At 47.1% G+C, this 20,808-nt stretch overlaps 1 protein-coding gene across 2 annotated transcripts in view; it reads right to left on the reverse strand.

The window, feature by feature from the left end:
* Positions 1 to 20,808, reverse strand: part of SLC35F3 (solute carrier family 35 member F3) — a 461,394-nt gene that overhangs the window by 109,207 nt on the left and 331,379 nt on the right. Inside the window, exons 1-2 of one of the 2 annotated variants that reach the window (XM_037017162.2) lie at positions 17,867 to 18,874; positions 2,983 to 3,307 (exon numbers count right to left, since the gene is read on the reverse strand). In XM_037017162.2, coding sequence (XP_036873057.1) covers positions 2,983 to 3,307; positions 17,867 to 17,942 — 401 coding nt within the window. In that variant the 5' untranslated portion in view covers positions 17,943 to 18,874. Of the gene's footprint in view, positions 1 to 2,982; positions 3,308 to 17,866; positions 18,875 to 20,808 lie in introns of those variants that run through there. The other variant, XM_037017161.2, reaches the window with a different exon arrangement.

Below are 20,808 nucleotides of genomic sequence, written 5' to 3' on the forward strand. Positions count from 1 at the left end.
ATCACCTTCCATTCACAATGAGCCTCTGAGGCTTCCACAGCTTAGGTGACTTGCCCACACAGCCTTCCCTCCTTGGCAAGGGGCGGAGGACCAGGGCTCAGTCATCTCTGGGGCATGAAGTGAGTCTCTCATTAGTGAATCCTGGTTGTTTGTGTTGTGTGGTCAGATTGGCAGCATTTTTAAACATCTGTAGCTGAGACTCAACAATTCCAGGGCCTTAACAGTCAAAGTGCAGCAGCACCACTGTACCTGGAAATCGTTAGGAAAGCAGAATCTCAGGTCCACTCAGACCTACTGAATCAGTGTCAGCTCTTCCACAAAACCTAGGGCGATTTACAGGGTTTGAGGAGCTCTGCACTGGACAATATGTACTTCCATCTCTCTGCTTTGGCTTATTTTTCTAGCTTCACATCAGGGAAGTGGCCTAGGTGTGGAGAAAAGAAACTTCCAATTGACTGCTTCCTGATAACCACAAGGAAAGCTTATCTGTCCAGCTTCCCTCTCTGTGGAAGAGGTGTCTCCCTTTCTCCTTTTCTCTCAGCTCCCTGTTGAAACACTTTGAGCCAAGCACACATCTCCTCAGCTGACTCTAGATCTTCTCCTCTCTGGCATTAACTCTGAAAATGCCCCAAATTGGAAGATGTGGTTTCAGTTTTCCTTGATTTCTGGAAATCCTAACATCTGTTTAGAGAACTCCCAGTCTGAGTTGTGACAGAGTCGTGATTTCCTAAGTAAAGTTTGATGTTAAAATTTTTCTCTGAGAAACAATCTCTCTTCACCCCTCCAACAGTGTCTTCACTCACACACCCAATAACTGGTTGGTAAATTTGCAGCTCTGCTTAGCCACAGGGTGAACGACTTTGACAGAGGTGAAGCTAGGTGTTATTATGGAAACAAGGCATGATTTTGACTGGCTTCACTAATCAAGCTATTATCATCCACCTGCCACTGCCCCCTAGCTGACACAGCAGTCATCACAGTCCTTTCATGACTCTTCCCAGATGCTTTCTACAGGAAGACAATAAGCTGAAATCAAGGTGTTGATGTCTTTTTGTGTCTAACTAACCTTTCACTGTAACCTTGCATTTTTCCTACCTTGACCTTTTAGCCACCACAGGGCTTGGTTCTGTGGTATTTTCAGCACAATGCGTTAAGTGGCCTAAGTGGCCCTAAGGGGCCCTAAGTGGTCCACAGTACCAGTCTTGTCTCAAGGTAAGCGGTTTAGGACACATACAGTGTAAGGACACCTAAGTCATGTTTAGGACACATGTGTAAGCCAGAAGCCAGTGCTGCTCCTCACAAGGGAGATGATGCTTTTTCTGCTTGAATGGTTGAAGGAAGCAGAGAAGAACTCTACATCTTCTCTCTCAGTAATTCTCTATCAAGAAAGGGCACATAAGCTCATTTTGAGCTCTTTGTTAGAGAAGCAGTTTAAAGAAAGGCACACTCCCTAATTACATATTAAATATCCTTAGGGCTATTTAACTGTTAAATACATCATTAACTGAAGTGTTGCTTTACTAGGTGACTAAAAGCCAGCCAATATTTTCTTCTTGCCTTCAGGACAATCTTGGGCCCTATCAGAGTTTCTAAGCCTGTTTCAGTCTGCTTCTGGATGCTCATCAGAACAAGTGCATCAAGGGCCTTTTTAGCAATTTCTGGCTGGTCCCTGAGCCACTGGATTAATTACACCCTGAGAATGCTCCAGGCCTGGGTTCTGGTTCTGGGCTCAAGGCTCCATGTTCCTGCACGCCTTGCTTCCAGAATTCATCCTAATCCTTCTCACTAAGGGCACCCGGGAGGCTGGCCTTGTGACTCAATCCTTTCTCCATCAGAGCCCTCTTCTCTAGAATTCGTGCTCTGATTTACAACTTGGTTTTTTAAAGAAGCCAGCCCAAATTCCCTCTGAACATTAAAAACGTCTGGCACCTCACACCTGCCAATTATAGCTTTATAGTGACATAGTGGCACATGCCCAGAGAGAGATTCTGATCTGCATCCAGACCTCCATTCCCAGGCCTCTCCCTTCCTTGGACCCAGTGATGTTTTTAGTTATCTTTTGACTTTTAATGGCAACCTCAGAAAAGAAATGAGATCTGAAGCAGATGGTAAATGGGACATGGCAATTTTATGGGGTGTATGTTTGGTGAGGCGGGATGAAGTGGGTTAAAGGACTGAAGAACCCCCAGCTTTTGCATTTTTTTCCACTTCTGGGACTGACAAAAGGTAAGTTCCAGGTCCCACTTGTTTACCTTGGTCAGCATTCTTTCCTGGAGCCCTGACCCAGCCTGTGGAGAGCCTCTACTCCAGGCAGCCAAGAGGTTCATGGATTGCCAAGGATGAGGACCAGGGGTGACACCAACAATTTGACCTGAGGTGGGTGGGGAAGCCCTGCTGTATACTGAGGTGGAGGGATGCCATCATGGTTTCTGGCCTCTTTTTGAAAGGGAAGTCATACCAGAGGGCTTCTTATGAGAAAATACAGCCAACAAAGTTCAGACACTGCTTTGACTTTGAAAGCCGCATAGCCAGACATTCAGACTGATGCCTTCCCATAATCAAAGGAGATGTCTTGGGCTGGGAAGGGACTGAGTATTCAAGTCTTTGCAGGGTGCAATTCCAAGAGATGGGGCAAGCTCCAGGAAGCAGCCGTGTCACCTGGCTCCACCGACTCCCACTCCTCACCCCAGCCTGAGGAGGGGTGCGGGGCCGCCTCCTAGTTCTCCCAAGTGCACCCAAGCTTTCTGACTCCTTGCCAAGGCCTCCTCTGAAAATGCTGCCGTCGCCTATTTCACATAAAGGAATTCCTGGGGTTGAGGAGCGGGCGGCAAGGAAGCAGGCGTTCAAACCCTGTGGGAGGCAGAATCACCATCAGGCCTCCCTGATGCAGCAGGTGGCACCGTGACCTGTCCCCACCGGCCCAGGTCACCCCGCCGCTCCGAGGCGCGCAGCCCCAGGGCGTGCCGGCCCGCGTGCGCCTACCGGTATCTCTGCTTCGCGGACTGCTTCTCCGCCGCTGTGCAGACGTGCCCGGCGTAGTACAGCGGAAAGAATAAAAAGTTCCAGTTGGTGGCGAACCATGTCAGAGTGAAGGGCGCGTCGAACCGCCGGAAGGTGAGCCTGGCGAGCTGCGTGGCGCCCGCCCAGGAGGCGCACACGCACAGCACCACCGCCACGCCCCAGCAGACCTTCTGGAGCTGCGCCCGCGAGCACCGCCGGCAGCCGCGGCTCGCTCTCCCGCCGGCCTCCGCCCCAACCGGCGCCGGGGCCTCCGCCGGGCCTGGAGAATCCCGGGAGCGGTCCTCCCCTGCGGAAGAGAAGCGTAGTTAGCCGGGGCTGGGGGCGGGCGAAGCACAGGCGCAGCTCCACGGCCAAGGTCCTGGCAAGCCGCCCTGGGTCGTAGCCGGGGGCACCAGGCCGTGGAGGCCGCTTTCCGAAATAAAACCTAAATGGAAGACGTTCCCCACGGGTTTTCTTACCCTCTAGAATCTTGACCCGCACTTTAGTGAGAAGGATGAGCTAGCAGCATCAGCGCCCCCTCCCAGTTTGTAGGAAAGGCAGAATCTTAGGCCCCACCCCAGGACCCCGGAATCAGAATCTGCATTTCAACAGGAATCTGTGCACATCAGCATTTGGAGAGCTGCAGGACACGCCAGCGGCTCAAGTACTGTCTTCAGTCAGCAGACTGACTACTAGTATTAGTCTTTATTCGTACTCTAGTACGCAGAGCAGTACTTTAGTTTGGGTCAGGGCACAGCTGCTGCGCCGTGAGTGCTGATCACAGGGGCTGGGATTCCTACCTGAGGAGGTCGTTGGCCTTGACCTCTAAAAGCTCTCTTATGTTGTGTGCATATGAAAAACAGACTTTCCCTCTTATCCCTTTATTTGCGCTGCCTTCCTGCTGATGTGATGGCCTTTGGTCCCACTTGGAAGTGTTACTTAAAAACCACAGCCTCTGGCAGCTGTGCTCTGAAAAGGCTCCACACTCCATTCTAGAGCCCTGTGATTCCTGAGGACCAGGCTGCAGCCCAAAGGGGGCTCTGCAGCAGTGCTTTCACCACACACCCTGAAAAGGTGGAAAGTGCATGATTTCCCACTGTCTGGTTTGCTTTCACGGTTGTGTGTATCAGTTAGCTGGAAATGTAAATAAGAGCTGTAACGTGCATAGGGTGTAACCATGGACCGATGCAATTTCCAGGAGATAGCGTACTTGGCTTTTATGTGATCAGCCTGGCACTTAGCTGAGTGCGCACACAGAGCAAAGAAGCCATCCTCCCCCACAGGGGTACAGGAGATAAGTACAAAATATATTGGGGTCAAATGTACTCTATATGTTGTGCTTAAACTTAACAGTAATTTAACTAGCTTTAACAACATGACAACTTTGAATAATGTTTATCCTACACAGTAATTCTATGAGGCAAAATCCTGATTCAAGGTAGCCTATTATACAGGTGTTCGCAAATTATATTATTAATTGCCAGCCCTGGTTCTGTTTTAGCCAAAGGTAATCCCAAGCCTTATGTGGCTAGTCAGGGAGACATAATGTCTTTTACTTGCCCAAACCCTGCTTGACACCATCTATATTGTGCTTCTGTGGGGAAAATGGAAGTTCCTATGGCCAGGATCCTCACCTGACCTTAAACTGCTTTATCATGTAATTGGCCTACTGCTAGGCTAATGCTTCCACACCTGTAGGCAATAAGCTGTTACTGACTGAGTCACTATATAAAGAGCTCTGTCCAGTGCTCTGGGTGGAGGCAGAGATGAAAGAGGATTACAGACCTGCAGACTGCTGGATGCAGATGTGATTCTAGTGCTGGACCTTACCACCAGGAGAAAAAAGCTGGGTATGAACCCTTTTACCCCAAGAACATTCCATTGTCATTTCTCAGTCTCACTGAATCCATAGTGAACTTGTCTGGGGCTGAAACCCTCGGGCAAGACAGTTTCATTACCTGTTTTATTAATGTTCAGTCTCCTTTTTCCTCTTACTTTTCACAGGTGTATATATCCTAGTTGGAAAGTCCTTGGAAAACCAAATACTTAACCACCATCTGTGCTCCCAACAACTTATCTGTTCCTCTCATGGCTGTAGGGCAGGGAAAAGCAAAGGAGGGCAAAATCCAGGCAGATTCCCATTCTTGTAAGTTATACTTTTCCATCAGGATGTCTTGATTTTGTTCTCAGTGAATCCCCGCCCACAAATTTGATTTCAGATGGAGGCACAAATTTTCCAATCTACACACTATGATTACCTGACATTTTGGGTTAGCCTTTGCCACATTTCATTATTGTGATAACCTTCAAATAGTGGTGGAGGTTAGAAAGATTTCTCAAGTGTCAGCATCCCTGTTAAAAACTCATGCTGAAAAATAATTATGGAGATGATAAAAAAAAAGCCCATGTAGAAGTGAAATGAAGTAACTTAAGAATGGACTCTGTAGGAGGCTGAATAAATTCAGGCTCACAGAATATATTTTCATTATGGCAAATAAAGTTTTAAAACTTAAAGAATTAAGTGATGACTGATGCTGCAGAACTGTTACAATGAAAGAGAAAAATGACCAAATCATGTATTGTTTAAATGCACCTATAGACTTGGATTAAAGACATTAGCCTCTGCCTTTATGACCCCTCTCAATCATTTAATCAGGGTAATATTAATAAAACAAGTCAAATAAAGACATTCAAAACTAAAATCTATACTATTATTTAAATATAAGATAGAACAATGTTTCCTAAAGTGTAATACAGTTAACAGGCATTATAAGAAAAGGAGATTCCATTATCAGAAAAGTTTGGAAAACGCTGGGTAGATCACAGCCAGGTTCTTTTGCTGTGGGAATATTCAGAACTAATAGACACTGTGAACTTCCAAAAAGCAGCTATGGAATGTGTGCTTCCCATATTATTCAAATTTAACCCTTGTGGTAGGACTGGTGTCCTTGGGAAACACTGGAATAGACCATACGTCACAGACATCCAAACCTAATTCATTGCAAACTTTGAATCTCACTGTACTGAGCCTCTGATGATAATTGCTTAATTACCTCAGCCATTCTTAATACTTTGGTTAAATTAGATCTACCGCACGTAAACTAAAAACATTCTTTACAAAGGCTTTAAATAGTACAGAATAGCATAAATAAAAAAGCAATCTATGCTAATCTTAGTACCCAGAGATACACTGTTGACATTCTGCTGTATTGTGTGCTGTCTTGTGTCTTTTGACACACACACACACACACACACACACACACACACACGCATATAGCAAACTGGGATCATATTGTATTTTCATCTGGAATTCACGTAACCTAATGCACTTTATAAACAGAATGGACTTTATAAATTTCACAGGGCTACTTGCAGTGCTATACATATCCTGGGAGTATTTCAATTGGCTAGGAAATGGCGATGAAGCATCTGCCTTGTGCCAAAAGCTTTGGGTGGTCAATAAATAAATATAAAATATGATTGTGGTGTGTTTCAGGAACTTACAGTCTACCTGGAAGTGACAAAATGGGCCTTTGAAAGAATAATGTGCAAAATGGGGAGATTTTGACTGTAATGGAACATCTTAAAGAGTGTAACTGGCGTGGAAAAGAATCAGAAGAGGCAGAAGCTTGGCCTGGGCCTTGAAAAATGGAAAGGCTCTAAGTAACAAGAGGAACAAAGTTCAGGGTCAGGAATATACATGGTCTATACAAGGGTTGGTGAGGATGAAGGTGAGATCTAAAATCCACTTCTGCCTCGCCCCATTGCAATGCCCAATCTTGCTTTTGTCAGACAGGAAACAGGTCAGACATTCAGCCAGGTTGGCCAAAGAGACTGGAGAAAATTCAGATGCTAACCCTACTTTAGGAAGTATATGCCCCAATGCTCTAAACAAACAGATAAAATGAATAAAGAACAAATGTAGAGTGACATAATAAATTTGGTCAGCAGGTGCATTTATTCTCCACTATTTAAAATGCATCAAATGCATACCAATTTTCATGCCATTATCAGGGTCATTTTCAATGAGCTGTTCAATTTATGTTCAGATTTCAGAGAGAAGAAATTACAGTGAGGGGGCAGAAACACTTTTCAAAAGCTGTGCAAATCTCCAAGTGCAGGAAACTTTTGTTTACTTTCCCTTCCTTCCTGAATTGCAAATCAAGCGATTCCTCTGTATATGATTTCGCTCCTTTATTATAGCTGAAGGAGGCAGTGCAGACCACCTCAAAGAAATCAACACCAAATTAGGTTCATGCTGTTTCCTGTCCCAGCTCCTCTGACCATTATTACATGACTAGAAATACTATTTATGTCACCCTCACCCTCATTCTCCACACCACCTCCCTGTTCACAATCCCTCTATTTATGATCCTGTACCCTCCCTTCTAAACTTGCACTGTGGCCAACAGTTCTGGGAGCAATGCAAAGTAGATTATACAATGTGGCCCAGTAGTTGTGCTGACAGATACTCTTACTGTGGATCCAAGCATTTCCTTTTAGCTTGTGATGCCTCTAAATGTCTTGTTTATGCCACTTAATTGACTCAGAAGCACTGGGGTGAGCTCTTCCCTGTTCTTTTACCTGAGTTGCTTCCATTAAGCATTTTGGAGAAAGGTGCATGCATGTGTGTGTGTGTGTGTGTGTGTGTGTGTGTGTGTGTGTGTGTGTGTGTGTGTGTGTGTAGGAGTATTTTCTTGATTATAGTGCATACTCCAAGGCATGGTGAGATGTAATCATATCTGTGCATGAACTTTCATCTTGAGCTCTGTCTCTCAGAGTCAGGCAATTTACTGGAACCGTATGTCAGTCCTACAACCTATAAAATCACACTGCATGCCTGTCTCCCTTCAGGCCATTTATAAGGCTTTCACACTCTTCAGGCAAGCAGCAGTAACTAGAGACAATGTCTGCTCAGAAGAAGGAAACTCTAGGTCCTAATGGGTGTGTTGGGGGTCTGGTTTAGCTGCCAATTCATTCTGGGACCAAAGCAAGTCCTTCTCATGAGCTGTCCACTGCTTTCCCCTGAGAAAATGACAAATTGGGTGTTTTTTTTTTTATTTAGTGGAAGTCATGCTGTAATGAGAAAGCTGGAAAATCATTCCCTCTCAAGTTAAAGTTCCCATAAATCGCTCTTGCAAACTCCCAAGAAAAGACAAATGTTTCCTTTTTGAGGTCATCTGAAAATAAATGGACCTCTGTTGACTCTATGAAAAAGTGTCTGGGAAGTTAGCACTTAAAGTGGCCAAGTCCTGTCTTAGGGGCAAAGAGCTGGTGATCAAAGACCACCTATTGGCTGGCATAGTCCCAGTCTCCTGAAAGCAAAGGGAAGATATCAATGCACAGAGAATGGGAAGGGAGACCTCCCAAACTTCTCCAACATTAAGATCTATCCAGTTATTTTTCTACAGATTCTTTGAGGCATAGTTTTCATAAAACTTACTTGTTTTAGGAGTAACATTCATGATTTTTAGTAAATTTACACAATTGTGAAACCACTGCAACTATCCTGTCTTAGAATATTTCCACCACCTCAAAACATCTGCCTGCCCACTTTGCAGGCACCCTTCATGTCTAATCCCAAACCTAAGCAACCACCACAAATCAGCTCTCTGGATCTATAGATTTTCCTATTCCAGATATTTCACATAAATATGCAGACCTTTGCATCTGACTTCTTTCATTTATCATAAGATCTTTGGGGTTCATTCTCCTGGTAGTGTGTGTCCGCAGTTCATTCATTTTTTTATGACTGGATGGTATTCCACCATATGGCTAGTCTATATTGTGTCTAGCCGTTCATCAGTCGATGGACACATGTATTGTTCCCAGTTTTTGTCTACTGTGAATAATGCTGCTACAAACACTCACATATAAATCTTTGTGAACCTTCTAGGCTTGCATTTCTCTTCAGTAGATTACTTAAGTGTTTAGGCCACTCATCCAACAAACATTTATTGGCACCTACTGTAGGCACAAGGCAGGCCACCCTTCCCTGGTGTTTATTCCATGCACCATGCTTACAGTGCCCAGCATACAGAGAGGATTCAGTGCTCTAACTCTACCCAAACAGGACACAGGGAAGAGTTGCTCTGGAAACTAGAGCTCCTCCCCTTTTTTTCCTGGACTGCCCAGGGGAAGAGAGCCTGACAAACAATTTCCCATTTATTGATCACTGATGCATATACCAATTCAGGGCCTGGCCACCCAATTAAATAGCTTTTTTAAAATGAGGAGCTTGAAAGAAAGCTTTTGTTTATGGCCATCTGCAAGTGTAATTCATCTCCCAAAAATGCAGTTTATCTCATCTACTCATTAAATACTTACTCGGTGAATTTATGTATGATTTTTTTTTAACAGTGGCTAGGATAAAGGGAAGAAGAGGCTGTCATGTGTACAAAGCCTCCATAGACCTTGGATGTCCCAAAGCATCCTCATTTCACACCCTCTGACCCATTATGCCTACCGGCACTCGCTAGACCATCTTTTTGGGTTCCTGGATTTGGGTCAGAAAACACTCCCTCAGTAATGCAAAACCCCAGTCATGCTCCTGACCAGCACTGTTCCCAGGGAAAGAATGGGGTCCACAGATAAGTTGGACACTGACTCTGAGTAAGTGACAAGGGGAGGGCTCAGGGAAGTAAGGGACAAGTGACAGTTAAACACCCAGTGTATACATCATGCTCTCTGCCAGGAGAATTTACATATTTTTTTAAACTGTCATAATGTTGGCAGCCAGTATGACTATTCTTATTCTGCAGATTGGACAGCTGAAGCTCTGAGAGTTACTCTCCTAAGGTCACAGATTAGCGAGTGGCTAAGATGCACTGTGAAGCATCTGTCTGAAGCCAAAGCACCAATAGGAATGGAGAGCAACGTTGTTGTCCCCTTTGAAAGTTACTAGGGCCATAGTGCTGAACACTCCAATAGGAACTGCCAATCACTAAAGAGGGACTTCAGGTTTCCATAGGACAGACCCTGTTTTTAAATTTGGGAGAGCCTGAGTGTGCTGGCACTCCTGGCCAGGACTCGTCACCCTGGAATAGGGCCTGAATGTTTGTGTCCCCACCACATTCGTAAGCAGAAGCCCTTCAGTGTGATTGAATTTGGAGAGGAAGACTCTAACGGAGTATTTAAGGTTAACTGATGTCCTTAGAGTGGGGCCCTGATCTGATAGGCTTGTGGCCCTATAAGAGGTGACAGCAGAGAGCTCATTCTCTCACTCTGTCTGTGCACATGTGTAGGAGAGGCCACATGAGGACATTCTGAGGAGGTGACTGTGTACAAGTCAGGAAGAGAATCCTTCCCAGAAACCAAATTTGCTAACATCTTGATCTTGGACTTCCAGTCTCCAGAACTGTAAGAACATAAATGTCTGTTGTTTGAGTGACCCAGTCCTGAGCCCTTTGTCATGACTGCCTGAGCAGGCTAACCTGAGGGGCTCCAAGGAGAGTGTGCTCAGCCTATGGAGGTGTGAGGCACAGCCCAAGAGCCACTGTGTAGGATGTGGGGCAAGCTGCAGATGACAGATTATTTACTTTGATAACCTCTTAGGAGAAGAAATAACTGGACTGGTGATTAGATTAGAAACATTAGATGCTCTCTTATATTTGTTTACCTCCTGTGAATTGCTCGCACCTTTGTTGTAAAGTGATTCCTGGAGGCAGTGTGTACAAATAGGAGAAAACATGGCAGCTGCAAAGTTGTTTTTAAAAATCAAAATTATTTCCTTGGTGTGGATACAGAATTGGGAGGTGAACAGGGGCTGCTCTTTTGAGGGTGTCATTGGGTGGTGGGTGGCTTCTCTGAGATCCCCTCAAGTTCTCCCTGCAGCGGCTGGCAGCTGGTTTGAGTCAGCCCTATGTCCACCCACCTCCCCAGATCACCATCGCCATCTTAACGAACAGACATCTGCATGGGTGTTCTGCCCCACTCCCCATTTCCTTAGAGGACTCTGAGTAACTCCCAAATGTCCAAATACCACCACTTTGTGCTGTGGGGCTAGGACAGTCCTGGGTGTGCACAGCCTTAGGCGAATACGACTGGTAAGGAAATGACTGATATGGACTGGAAGCTTTAAATAAGGCTCTCTGTGCCTTGCAGGGAGGAAGAGACAGTGTTGGCTTCAGGAGGGGAGCAAGGATCATGTGTCAATACATGGTATGAAAACCTTTGAGCTTGAGGGGGTTAGTTTTACTTAATCCACCACCCTACTCACCATGGCCTGTGCAGCCTCCCAGAATGGCACCATTTCCATGGCCTGGGCATGTGGCACCTTGGTGCACACAGCAGGCACTCACCAGGGCAGACAGGGTGACATTTTGGAGCTCTTAAATGACCTGCACACAAATGCAGACAAATGCACACCCTCTTCTCTGATGTTTTTCCTTGTCAGATGATGCCTTCTACTTTTGTTGCCAGTGGGGCCCAGGCTGTTGGAGCTCACAGGCAGAGTCCGGGCTTGACAAGAGGGCGGATGTACGAGGGATGACCCCCAGGCAGCCTGCCACTCCTGGGAAGGAAGGGGCACCCTGGAGCCTTCTCCCCTGCAGGGCAGCAGGGGAACTGAACAGTATTTTAACTGAGGGCATGGGCTACTACACAATTTATCCTGGACAAAGACCTGTTTTCTAAAACATACCACCAGTTCTCAGCATAGTCACGCATCCATAAGATAGGACTGAACTTGCTTGGTTAAAGACCAGTGTGGGGTTAGCCTTAAAGTTCAGAGTCATCTTCCTAGGCTTTCTCTCTTGCCCGGGGAGAAGCCTCTGCACCAACTGAAGGTAAGGGGGCTGAGCTAATCTCAAACAGTGGGGCTTCTCTCTGAACACACTGGGCCAGCCTCCGCCATAGCCGGGAATTTTCTCAGCTTCTCTGGGTCACTCTGTACTCTGTACCAGCCCATTGCCTAGGGGCCCTTTGTTGAGCCCAGTGGTTTACTGCTGCTAAAGGTTTGCAGCTGGTCTTTCCATCCACTGCTCAGATGCCACCCCTGAAAGTGCGTGCACCCCACAGACATGCATGTGTACACATGCATGGACACACATGCATGCGGGCCAGATCTCAAACTTGTCCCAGGTTTCATTAAGCTCTGCTCTCTGAGTTAGAGCTAGTGAAGGTCTTAATCTGATAAATCAATCAATGTCAATGAGTAAGCTACTTAATAGACTCATAGACTCTGCTGAAAGAGTTGGTGGAAGATCTATTTCAATCCTGTTTCTTCTGAGAAAAGAGAAGGCTGGACTCCGAGAAGTGAGGCGACATGTCCAGTATATTAGCTAGTGGGGGAGCCGGAGCTGTCTGTGCCCTGGGCCTCACCCAGTGCTCTCCCCTGGACACACTGCCCCCACACTACACCACATCTTAACCAGTGAAAACCTATCACTCGCCAAAAAGGCCTTTAAGAATCACAGCCCTTCTTGGCTCCTCTGACAGAGCTGTTCTGAATTTTTCCCCACCTCGTCAGGTCTTCAGTCCCCATCCATTATTCTCAGCAGACGATTCCACTTCCTATGTTAAAAAGACCAAAGTCGCTGACTCAGGTTCTTGGCTTCCCTCCTCCACATCTCTACACCCTTCCACGCCTCTGCCCCTCATGTCCTCCCCTTCAGTCTTGTGCCTTCCTCCTATGACCCTCAGCCTCCCCAGGTTGCCCTCTCAGAATTGCTCCCCTTCCCCTGCAGACAGCATCACCTCTCTCTCCAAATGCTCACCCCTTGTGATCTGGCTTGCAGAGCAGCACAACCTTAACACTGTTTCTGCATAACCGCCCTCTTAGCTTGTACTGGATACCACATCACACTCACTTCCTCCTTCTTGTTTTTCTTCCTGTGGTTTCCCTGAGACCATAAGATCTCAGTTCTCGGCCCCTCAAACCTCTCTTCTTGCCTGCCCCATCCCCAAATGTATGTGACCATCAGGACCCCGTGCTTGCCCATTCATTCCCTGGCACCTGATCAGTCACTCAGTCTTCACCTCCTCTTTCTCCATCCCCCACCTCCCTGCCTGCCACACACCTGTACTTGGAGGCACTGCCAAGACTCAACCCACCTAAATCTGACTTCCCGTCTCTCCCTCACAGGTGTGTTTTCCTCCTACCCTTGCTGTCATGGCTAAGGGCATCTCCATTCCCTACATTGCTCAGTCTTTATTTCTAGAGCTGTCTTTGATGGCTCTCTTTCCAGCTTGCCTACTTAAACTGCCCGATACACTTTGGTATTTTTGATTCTATCCTAATTCCTTTATTGAGAAGTATTTACTGTGATTGATGAGACAGATTTCATGATCCATGGTGAACCCCACAGCTATGCAGGCTATCTTATCTTCTCAGACTTAGATGATGTTTTCCTCCTCTTCTGTGGCTCCCCCTCCCACCTCTTTCCATTCACTCTCCTGACCCCGCATTCAGGAGGCCTCTGCACTTGTCCCCAGTCTGCCTTGACCTTGGCTCCTTCCCTCCCGCCCACCTGGTTGGATGGCCTAGGCCCAGCCCCAGTAGACCACTCTCAGGTCTCTGCCAAGTACCCCTCTTTCCTAACTCTGCAACTTTTTCTGTACACCTGTCTCTGCCAGGAGTGCTATGTTCTCACTCCCCTGTGACAGCAAAAGGCAGGGGAAGAGCTTCTCCTGTGGTGCCCTGGTCATGCTCCCAAGAAGACAGACTCCAGCAAATGTTAGCATCACCTGGAGTTTGGTGATGAGAAGGATTCTGAGTCCACATTCAGGCTCAGCAGGAAAGAGTAACCTGTTAGATTATGTGATTTTGGCAAAACAGGGGGAAATGATGGCTAGAGTGGAGCCGAGTGACCATCTGTGTTCTAGCTGGAAGTGCATTTACTCTCTGCTGAAACACACCACTTATTTTATCCTCCTTGCATGGATTTAAAGAAATTACTTTCAACATGTAATCATTATTTGTGTGCAACTGTAACATTTCTCACTTGTTTGAAAGCTCTATTGTGTCAGGGATTATAATTTATAACTCTTAACCTCCCCAGCAATATCTGGTTCATTCTCTGCCCTGGAGCAGAGACATTAAGAGTATGAACAGCAGTGGGCCCTGGGAGCCCCTGTGGTGGTCCAGGCCTCCAAATCATAGAGTGGTGGGAGCTTCAGGAAGCAAATATTTCCTGAGCACTTACAAAGTGCAATGAGCTGAGGTAATTCTTACTGATACTCAAACAAAATACAGTTGTGCAAAGGTTTTGCAACATTTTGGAGCCAGGCAGATTTGAATGTGAAGCCTGGCAGTCTTGCTTTCTAACTATGTGACTTTGTATGAATGATTTCTTTGAGCCTCAGTTTCCCTGTCTGTAAACTGGGGTAATAATCCTTAGATTGTTGGGAGGAATAGAGCTAAGGTAACCATCTCCGCAAGCAAAGTGCCTGCAATATGGTAGACTTATTTTTCTCTATTACTCTCGTTATTCAAAGGCACAGATTGGAACCCTCCTTTCCATATGAGAGAAACGATTCCCAAAGAGCTTTAACCACCAGATAAGTTACTTGGTTCTGCACAAGAGGTGGGCACCAAACGCAGTCCATCTACAGTCCTTCTAATTCCAAAGCTCTTTTCATAGCACTGCACGCTGCTGGCCTCTTGGGGGAATTTATTGTACTGTTCTCAACTACTAATCCTACTGACTATAATTCTATTGAACATGAATTAGCTGGTTGTGAATATAGATGATCCTAGTAAATGCTACTCTACTAGAGATGTGTTACTGATCAATATTTCATGTCTGAGTCTGGCAGGAAAGTCAGGAAAAGGATCTGAAAACAAGATAGGCTGTCACATAGGATAGATGCCATCAAAATCACTCGCTGGAAACTACTTTTAAAGCCTTATCCCCTGTCTGGGGCCCAGCAGTGCTCTCCTGTTCACGCTTCCCGGCCAAGCCTGTGCGCTGCACCATTCCCTCTGCTTCAAACAGCCTCCCCTCCCCTCTGGGCCTGACAAATTTTCTCACTTCCACTGCAAGCCTCTACCTCAGAATGCTTCCTCTTCAGAAGCCCTTCTCCTCAGGATGGCCTCCTCAGATTGCTCAGTTATCAGTGTTTCTGTGACACTTTGCCTTTAGCTGTGAACCAGAATTTACTAGATATTTTATCTATCTATATGTCTATGCCATTAGACTGAAGCTTTCTTAAGAGAATGAAGCTAGTGTTTTTCTTTTTGCATTTCCAGGGTCTTGCTGAATAGACAGAGGACACAGAGAGGATGAGGCATTTGCTGAGTAAGTGATGTTATCCTGTTCATCTTCCTGTGTTAGAGTTCAACTAAGCACTGTATTTTTTATTTTGGTTTTATATGTACCACATGCTGGTACCTTCCTGCCTCCTGCTGGAAGACACACTCCACAAGCTAATAAATACTCCTTGCTGGCCACATCCCTTCACTGTAGCCTGTCTGCCATCTGCACAGAAACAGCCACAGCTGGGGACCCCCATGCCCCGTGCAACCAAGGCAAACCACAGTGATTCAATGCTGTCAAAGCGAGCACATGAGATGCATATGGTTGCAAAAAACAGACCAAAATCCGAGTTGGACAAAAACACCAAGGAAAAAAATGTGCAGAGAGAAGAGCAACATGTAAACACAGGCATACCATGGGCAGGTTTAATCAGACAAAGACCTGCAGACTTTTGCTGATATACACATAGGTACCCTAAACAAAAAGCAACTAGAGGCTTTCTAGTATCATTGGAACCCAGCAGCTGCTTCTAGATGCTGTCCCTACACATGTAGTCTTTGAGAGCAGCAAGGTTTGCTAAGATGGGAGACAGTCTGTGACAGGAGAATTGCCAGACATTTATTAAGCATTGACTATATGCTAGATATGTGCTAGGTATTGTCACTTACTTTACCTCACTGCATTCCCCAAAATCTGCAGAGGTAGGTCACTATTTCTGTTTTATAGTTCTGGGCACTGAGGCTCTGCATTTCTGATTTATACAAGTCAAACTGTATATGGGAAGAGCACACTTTCCACTTCCCACAGACATTTATGTGCAAATATTGGTTAAAGAAAATGAAGCCCATGGTTTGCTAAGCTTATTGGTGTGAACAGGAGGCTCAAAGTTCACCGGGAAGTAGCCCTAAGGGAATTGGGGAAGGGTATCCCTATTTTCATTCCCTGAAGGTAAACCCCAGGCCTGGCCGGAAGGGGCACCTGTGCCTGGCACGTTACTCACTACCTCCTGCAGGGCATCTGAGGTCACAGAGCCCAGCCTGGGTGGCCTCATGCATCCTTGCAGCCTGACTCCCAGTACAGCTTGGGCCTGTCCTGCCCTAGGTGGGCTGGAGGCTGTGAGGCTGCCTGATGGAGACACCCTGCTGCTGTCAAGCAGAGCCTACCTGCCTGACTTAACAGATGGGGGTGCACCGACTTCCCCCAAGAACCCCATGAGTGAAACTTCCAGTTTTCCTAAGGGAAGTAAATATCCAACCCTTCTGTTCTCCAACTTGCATGGACATTTGGGCAAAGTTCCTGGGAAGGGTTGGTAGGACAACCCCCTGCTCAAGGGAGCACATGCACTAAATTCAGGTGTAGATGACTGACACTAAGTCTCCCCTACAAGTAGGATGGGGGAGGGGAGGAGGCAGCTACACTAAGGGGAAAAAAAAATCAACCTCCTAAAAATAGTCTATGAGAAATAGGTAAGTAGTTCCAGGTTGGTGCAAAATGATGTTCTGAAAAGCATGGGTTTGGGATCAGACAGCCCAGGATTCGATTCTTGCTTCACCACCTACTAGCTTGTAGATCTTAAACAAATCGATTCACAGTCCTCATCTGTAGGATGGGCCAGTGGTACCAGGATTGCTCCTGACAGATGTTTGTGGATGGGCTGAGTGCAGAGCACACAACTGTCCTGCTAGCTTCTGACCTCCTCTCACTGGTTCTCAGTTTCATTATAACAAACAAGAACTTGCAAGGAGATACTTGGAAGCCACCATATAGAGGTCCAGGCTCCAGGCTGTAGTCCCAGGCACAGCAGAAGCCAGGTTCCCTGAGCCCATGGCTGCCTGCACACACTGCTTGCACTGGGCTCTGTCAGCTCAGGAAAAGTGAGGGTCTGGGACTGAGGGGTCCCCTTTCCTCTCTCCCTGGCTAGCCTTCCCAGCCCTCACCTGTGTATCGTGACCAGCTCTAGGGAGACTCAGAAATTCCCCTTCTGCCTCCTGGAAGGGGGTAGTTGAGGACGGACGCTTGTCTCTGCTCCTCCACCCCCACATCAGAACACAAGGTAACCTTTACTCCAGCAGAATGACAGCTGTGTCTGAGTAAGGCAGGCTCTCCAGGGAGGCTGCTGGGCTCCTCGCCTGTGGCCTCTGCCTCCACATTCCCCGAGTAGGGGAGAGAACAGGTTTCTAGGCTGCTGGTGGCTTTCCCTCATCTGCTTGCCCCACCCATCCGGGAGCTGGGCAGTCACCTTGTTGGTGGCTGGGAAAAGGGTTCAGAGCGCCGGCAGAAGAGAGTCTCAGCCTGCGACAGCGTCTTCTGCCTCTGGTAGCTGACACCACCTCTGGCCTGCCTGGAGGTGGGGGTCGGGGTTCTCGGAACCCAGGGGATTCAAGTTTGTATGTGTGTATGGGGGCACTGGTTAATGTCTGGGCAACCCCTTCCTATCTGGCCCCAGTTGGCAAGTGCCCTGGGACAGATAGGGCAGGGCAGAGGCCGCTGCAGGGGCGGCTGGGAGGGAGCCAGCCTGTGTCGGGCAGCAGAGCGGGTGGGGGTAAGCCGGCAGCGGCCGAGTCGCCACCCACCGCAGGCAGCAGCGCGGCACTGCAGGCGACGCTACCCGGGCAGCCGGCGTGGGTGCAGGGACCCCGCGTGAGGCCCCGCGGCCCCTAGGCCGTTACCTTCCACTTTGGTGAGGGTAAGCACCGGACTGTTGCAGGCGCTGAGGGGGGCCACCCGGGCCGAGTGCTTCTTCATGATGAGCCGTCCGCCTGCAGGAGCGCCACCGATCGTCTACATCCTGGGGCCGGCTGCGGCGCGCCTCTCGGTCCCGGTGCCTCCTTGGCGAGGAGAGCGAGTGGCTGGCAGTCCAGGCCCTGCCCCCGGGCTGCCGGCGGTGCTCCCGCGGCCCCGTGGCTCACTGCGGCGGCCGCCCCGCCGAGCGCATCTTTCCTGGCCGCGCAGCCACTCCACACGCGCGCCCACAGCCTCCTGCTAGGAGGTGGCTGCCAACTCCAACGTCACGTACAAGTACGCTCCCCACTCCCACCCACCGGCTCACCTGCTCCGCCCCCCGCCCAGGAGGCCCAGCGCCGCAGCTCTCTCTCATCCCTCCCTGGGAGCCAGGTCCTGGCTTCAGCCCCGCACCCGGGCAGCAGGGTTGGCCGTCAGCCCTTTAATAGAACCAGTGCCAGAGAGGGGAGACCCTGAGAAATCTGCCTTGATGGTCCACAAGTTTAAAAACAGACGTGTTTAACTTTGGGTTGATAATTGACTCCTCCCTGCTCAGAGTACTGAATTATTGGTTTACAGGGAGAGTCTGACAAAAGCAAAGGTTTGCACAGCTTGCATTAACTTCTTTGAAAGAATCTAGGGGCACATTATTCTATCTGGCCCCAGTGGATGGCTCGTTTGTAAGAAGATGCAAAGTCCATAGAGGCAAAGCAGCCAGAAGAAAACAAAGGCTTGAGATGTCTGCTCCTGCCCCACTGCCCCAGTACGGAGAAGCCACGCTCCCTGGGGAGTGGAGAAAGCTCGATTCTTGCCCAGCTCTCAGGTTCCTGCTGTAGCAGGAGGCCAGTCATTTGCCCTTCCCCGGCACTGGTCTCACTGCCCGCACTTGGCCCCAACTGTAAGCTACTGGCCAATGATGCTTGTTAAAAAGCAACGACATACCTATTGAATCACTGGCCAGGGTGAATTTGGAGTGACTACTGAGGGGCATTTATCCCATGGTAGTGTGTCATCAGAGATGCCCTGCCATACCGTGCTGGTAGGATAAAGGGTGTGTGTGCAGATCCTGAACCTCCTAGGGCCTCACACACATCTCATTCACACATGCATCTCATTCACACATGCTCATCCATCAGTTTTGGTCCCCAGCCTGCACTGGAAATCTGAAAGTTCAGTGGAGATTCCACGTGGGTTTTGTTGTTATTGTTAAGTCCTTACCCAGATTTTCAGAACTTCCCACTCTACTTGGACAGTGTCCCTAAGTTGCTATTCTACTGTACAATGTCATTTTTGTGCCTCATAATGGTGACTCAGTAGAGTGGTAGAGGCGGAGAGTGACCTTAGAACAAAAGGGTTTCCTTAGCTTGGTGCCTACCAGCTGTTTCTGGTGACATTCACCTGCATTCCCCAGGTCTCTGCAGAACTGGATCTTGGAAGTTGCTCTTGTAGGCTTCTTGTTATTACATGCCCTTTTGAACAGCCAGGGGCTTCTCAGGGTTGTTTCCTCATTACTCAATCCAAGCAAAGGTTTTTAGGGTCTCTGCAGAGCCCTCTAGTGGCAGGTTGGTCACTATACGCCTCTCACAAGAATTTATCCCAAGACCCCTAATGATGGCATTATAAGTCACTAAGTCATTCCCTTCTTTGTAAAAATTAAACACAAATAAGTTTAAAACAAAATAATCTCATATTACATATTAAAGAGGATTTTTATAATATTCCTATGTGTTATTTCAGTAAGTTCATCAGTCAACATTATATACACAATAACTAAAAGAAATATCACATAACTACCTATGTTTTGAGCACTTACTATGTATTAAGTACTATGTTGAGTGTTTTACATAAATAATTTCATTTTTTTTACTCACAAAAGTGCTGTAAGATCCTTGTTACCTTTTTTATAGCGGGGACACTGAGGCTCACAGAGGTTAAATAAAGTGTCCCCTCGCAGAGTGAGTAATTGGGTGAGCAGGGATTTAAATCTAAGTTTGACTGAATCAAAAACCTGCATTTACAACTGTTATACTCATTCCTTATATTTTGTCAAATGCAAAAAGTCACATGACTATACCAATTCAGGTGGGAGGTACCAGTCAAATAATCCATAATCCATTTTCTCTCATGTGAATGTGACTTTGACAGGCTCCAACCTGCTTCTGGATGACCTGGCTGTGCTTTTCTGGGTTTCCCCCAGCACCCCAATTTTTAGCATATGTACTGCTGACATGAGCACCCCAGGCACTTCAAGCTGGTCTGTCCACACTCATTCTGCCACCGGCACAACAAAGTTGCCAATAAATATTGTCTGTTTGTTGTTTAGATATCTACTTTCTATTTACTGCAATGTTATATACAAGTCAAATAGATAACACAGTATTGTTAAATGCCCCCCCTCATTAACTTCACTCATTAAATAACTGTTACTTAAATCTTTTCTCCCTCTTTTAATATTCTAGGGCCTTTTAATATTTGAGAGGTCATTACCTCCTCATGCCTGACAGCTTCTGTTTATCAAAGAGGAGGTAACTTTATCATCTCAACTTTCTCCGCTTAATTTTAAGTACTGAGGGATGTTTCTTTTTTTTTTCTATACTCAACTCTATCAGCCTATGGGCTCTCTCACCTTGGGTTTCAATCCCCAAATCCCAATCTGCAAACAAACCAACAGACCTCCTATGTGCCTTTTAAAATCGGAGTCCCTGCTGCCTGACCACATGAGCACTGACGCTCCTCCCTGCACACCTTTCTTGGGAGTGGGTCTGGTGGGGATGCATAGTTAAAGCCTCACATAAATAAAATGATTCTAGAAAGTTAATCGTGTAATGATGTATGAACATACACTAGTATTTTGAAAATTCGAACAATTCAAAACTCTACCCTGGAGTTA

This window comes from Manis javanica, chromosome 7 (genome assembly GCF_040802235.1).
Source record: "Manis javanica isolate MJ-LG chromosome 7, MJ_LKY, whole genome shotgun sequence".
In the NCBI taxonomy this organism is placed as follows: domain Eukaryota; kingdom Metazoa; phylum Chordata; class Mammalia; order Pholidota; family Manidae; genus Manis; species Manis javanica.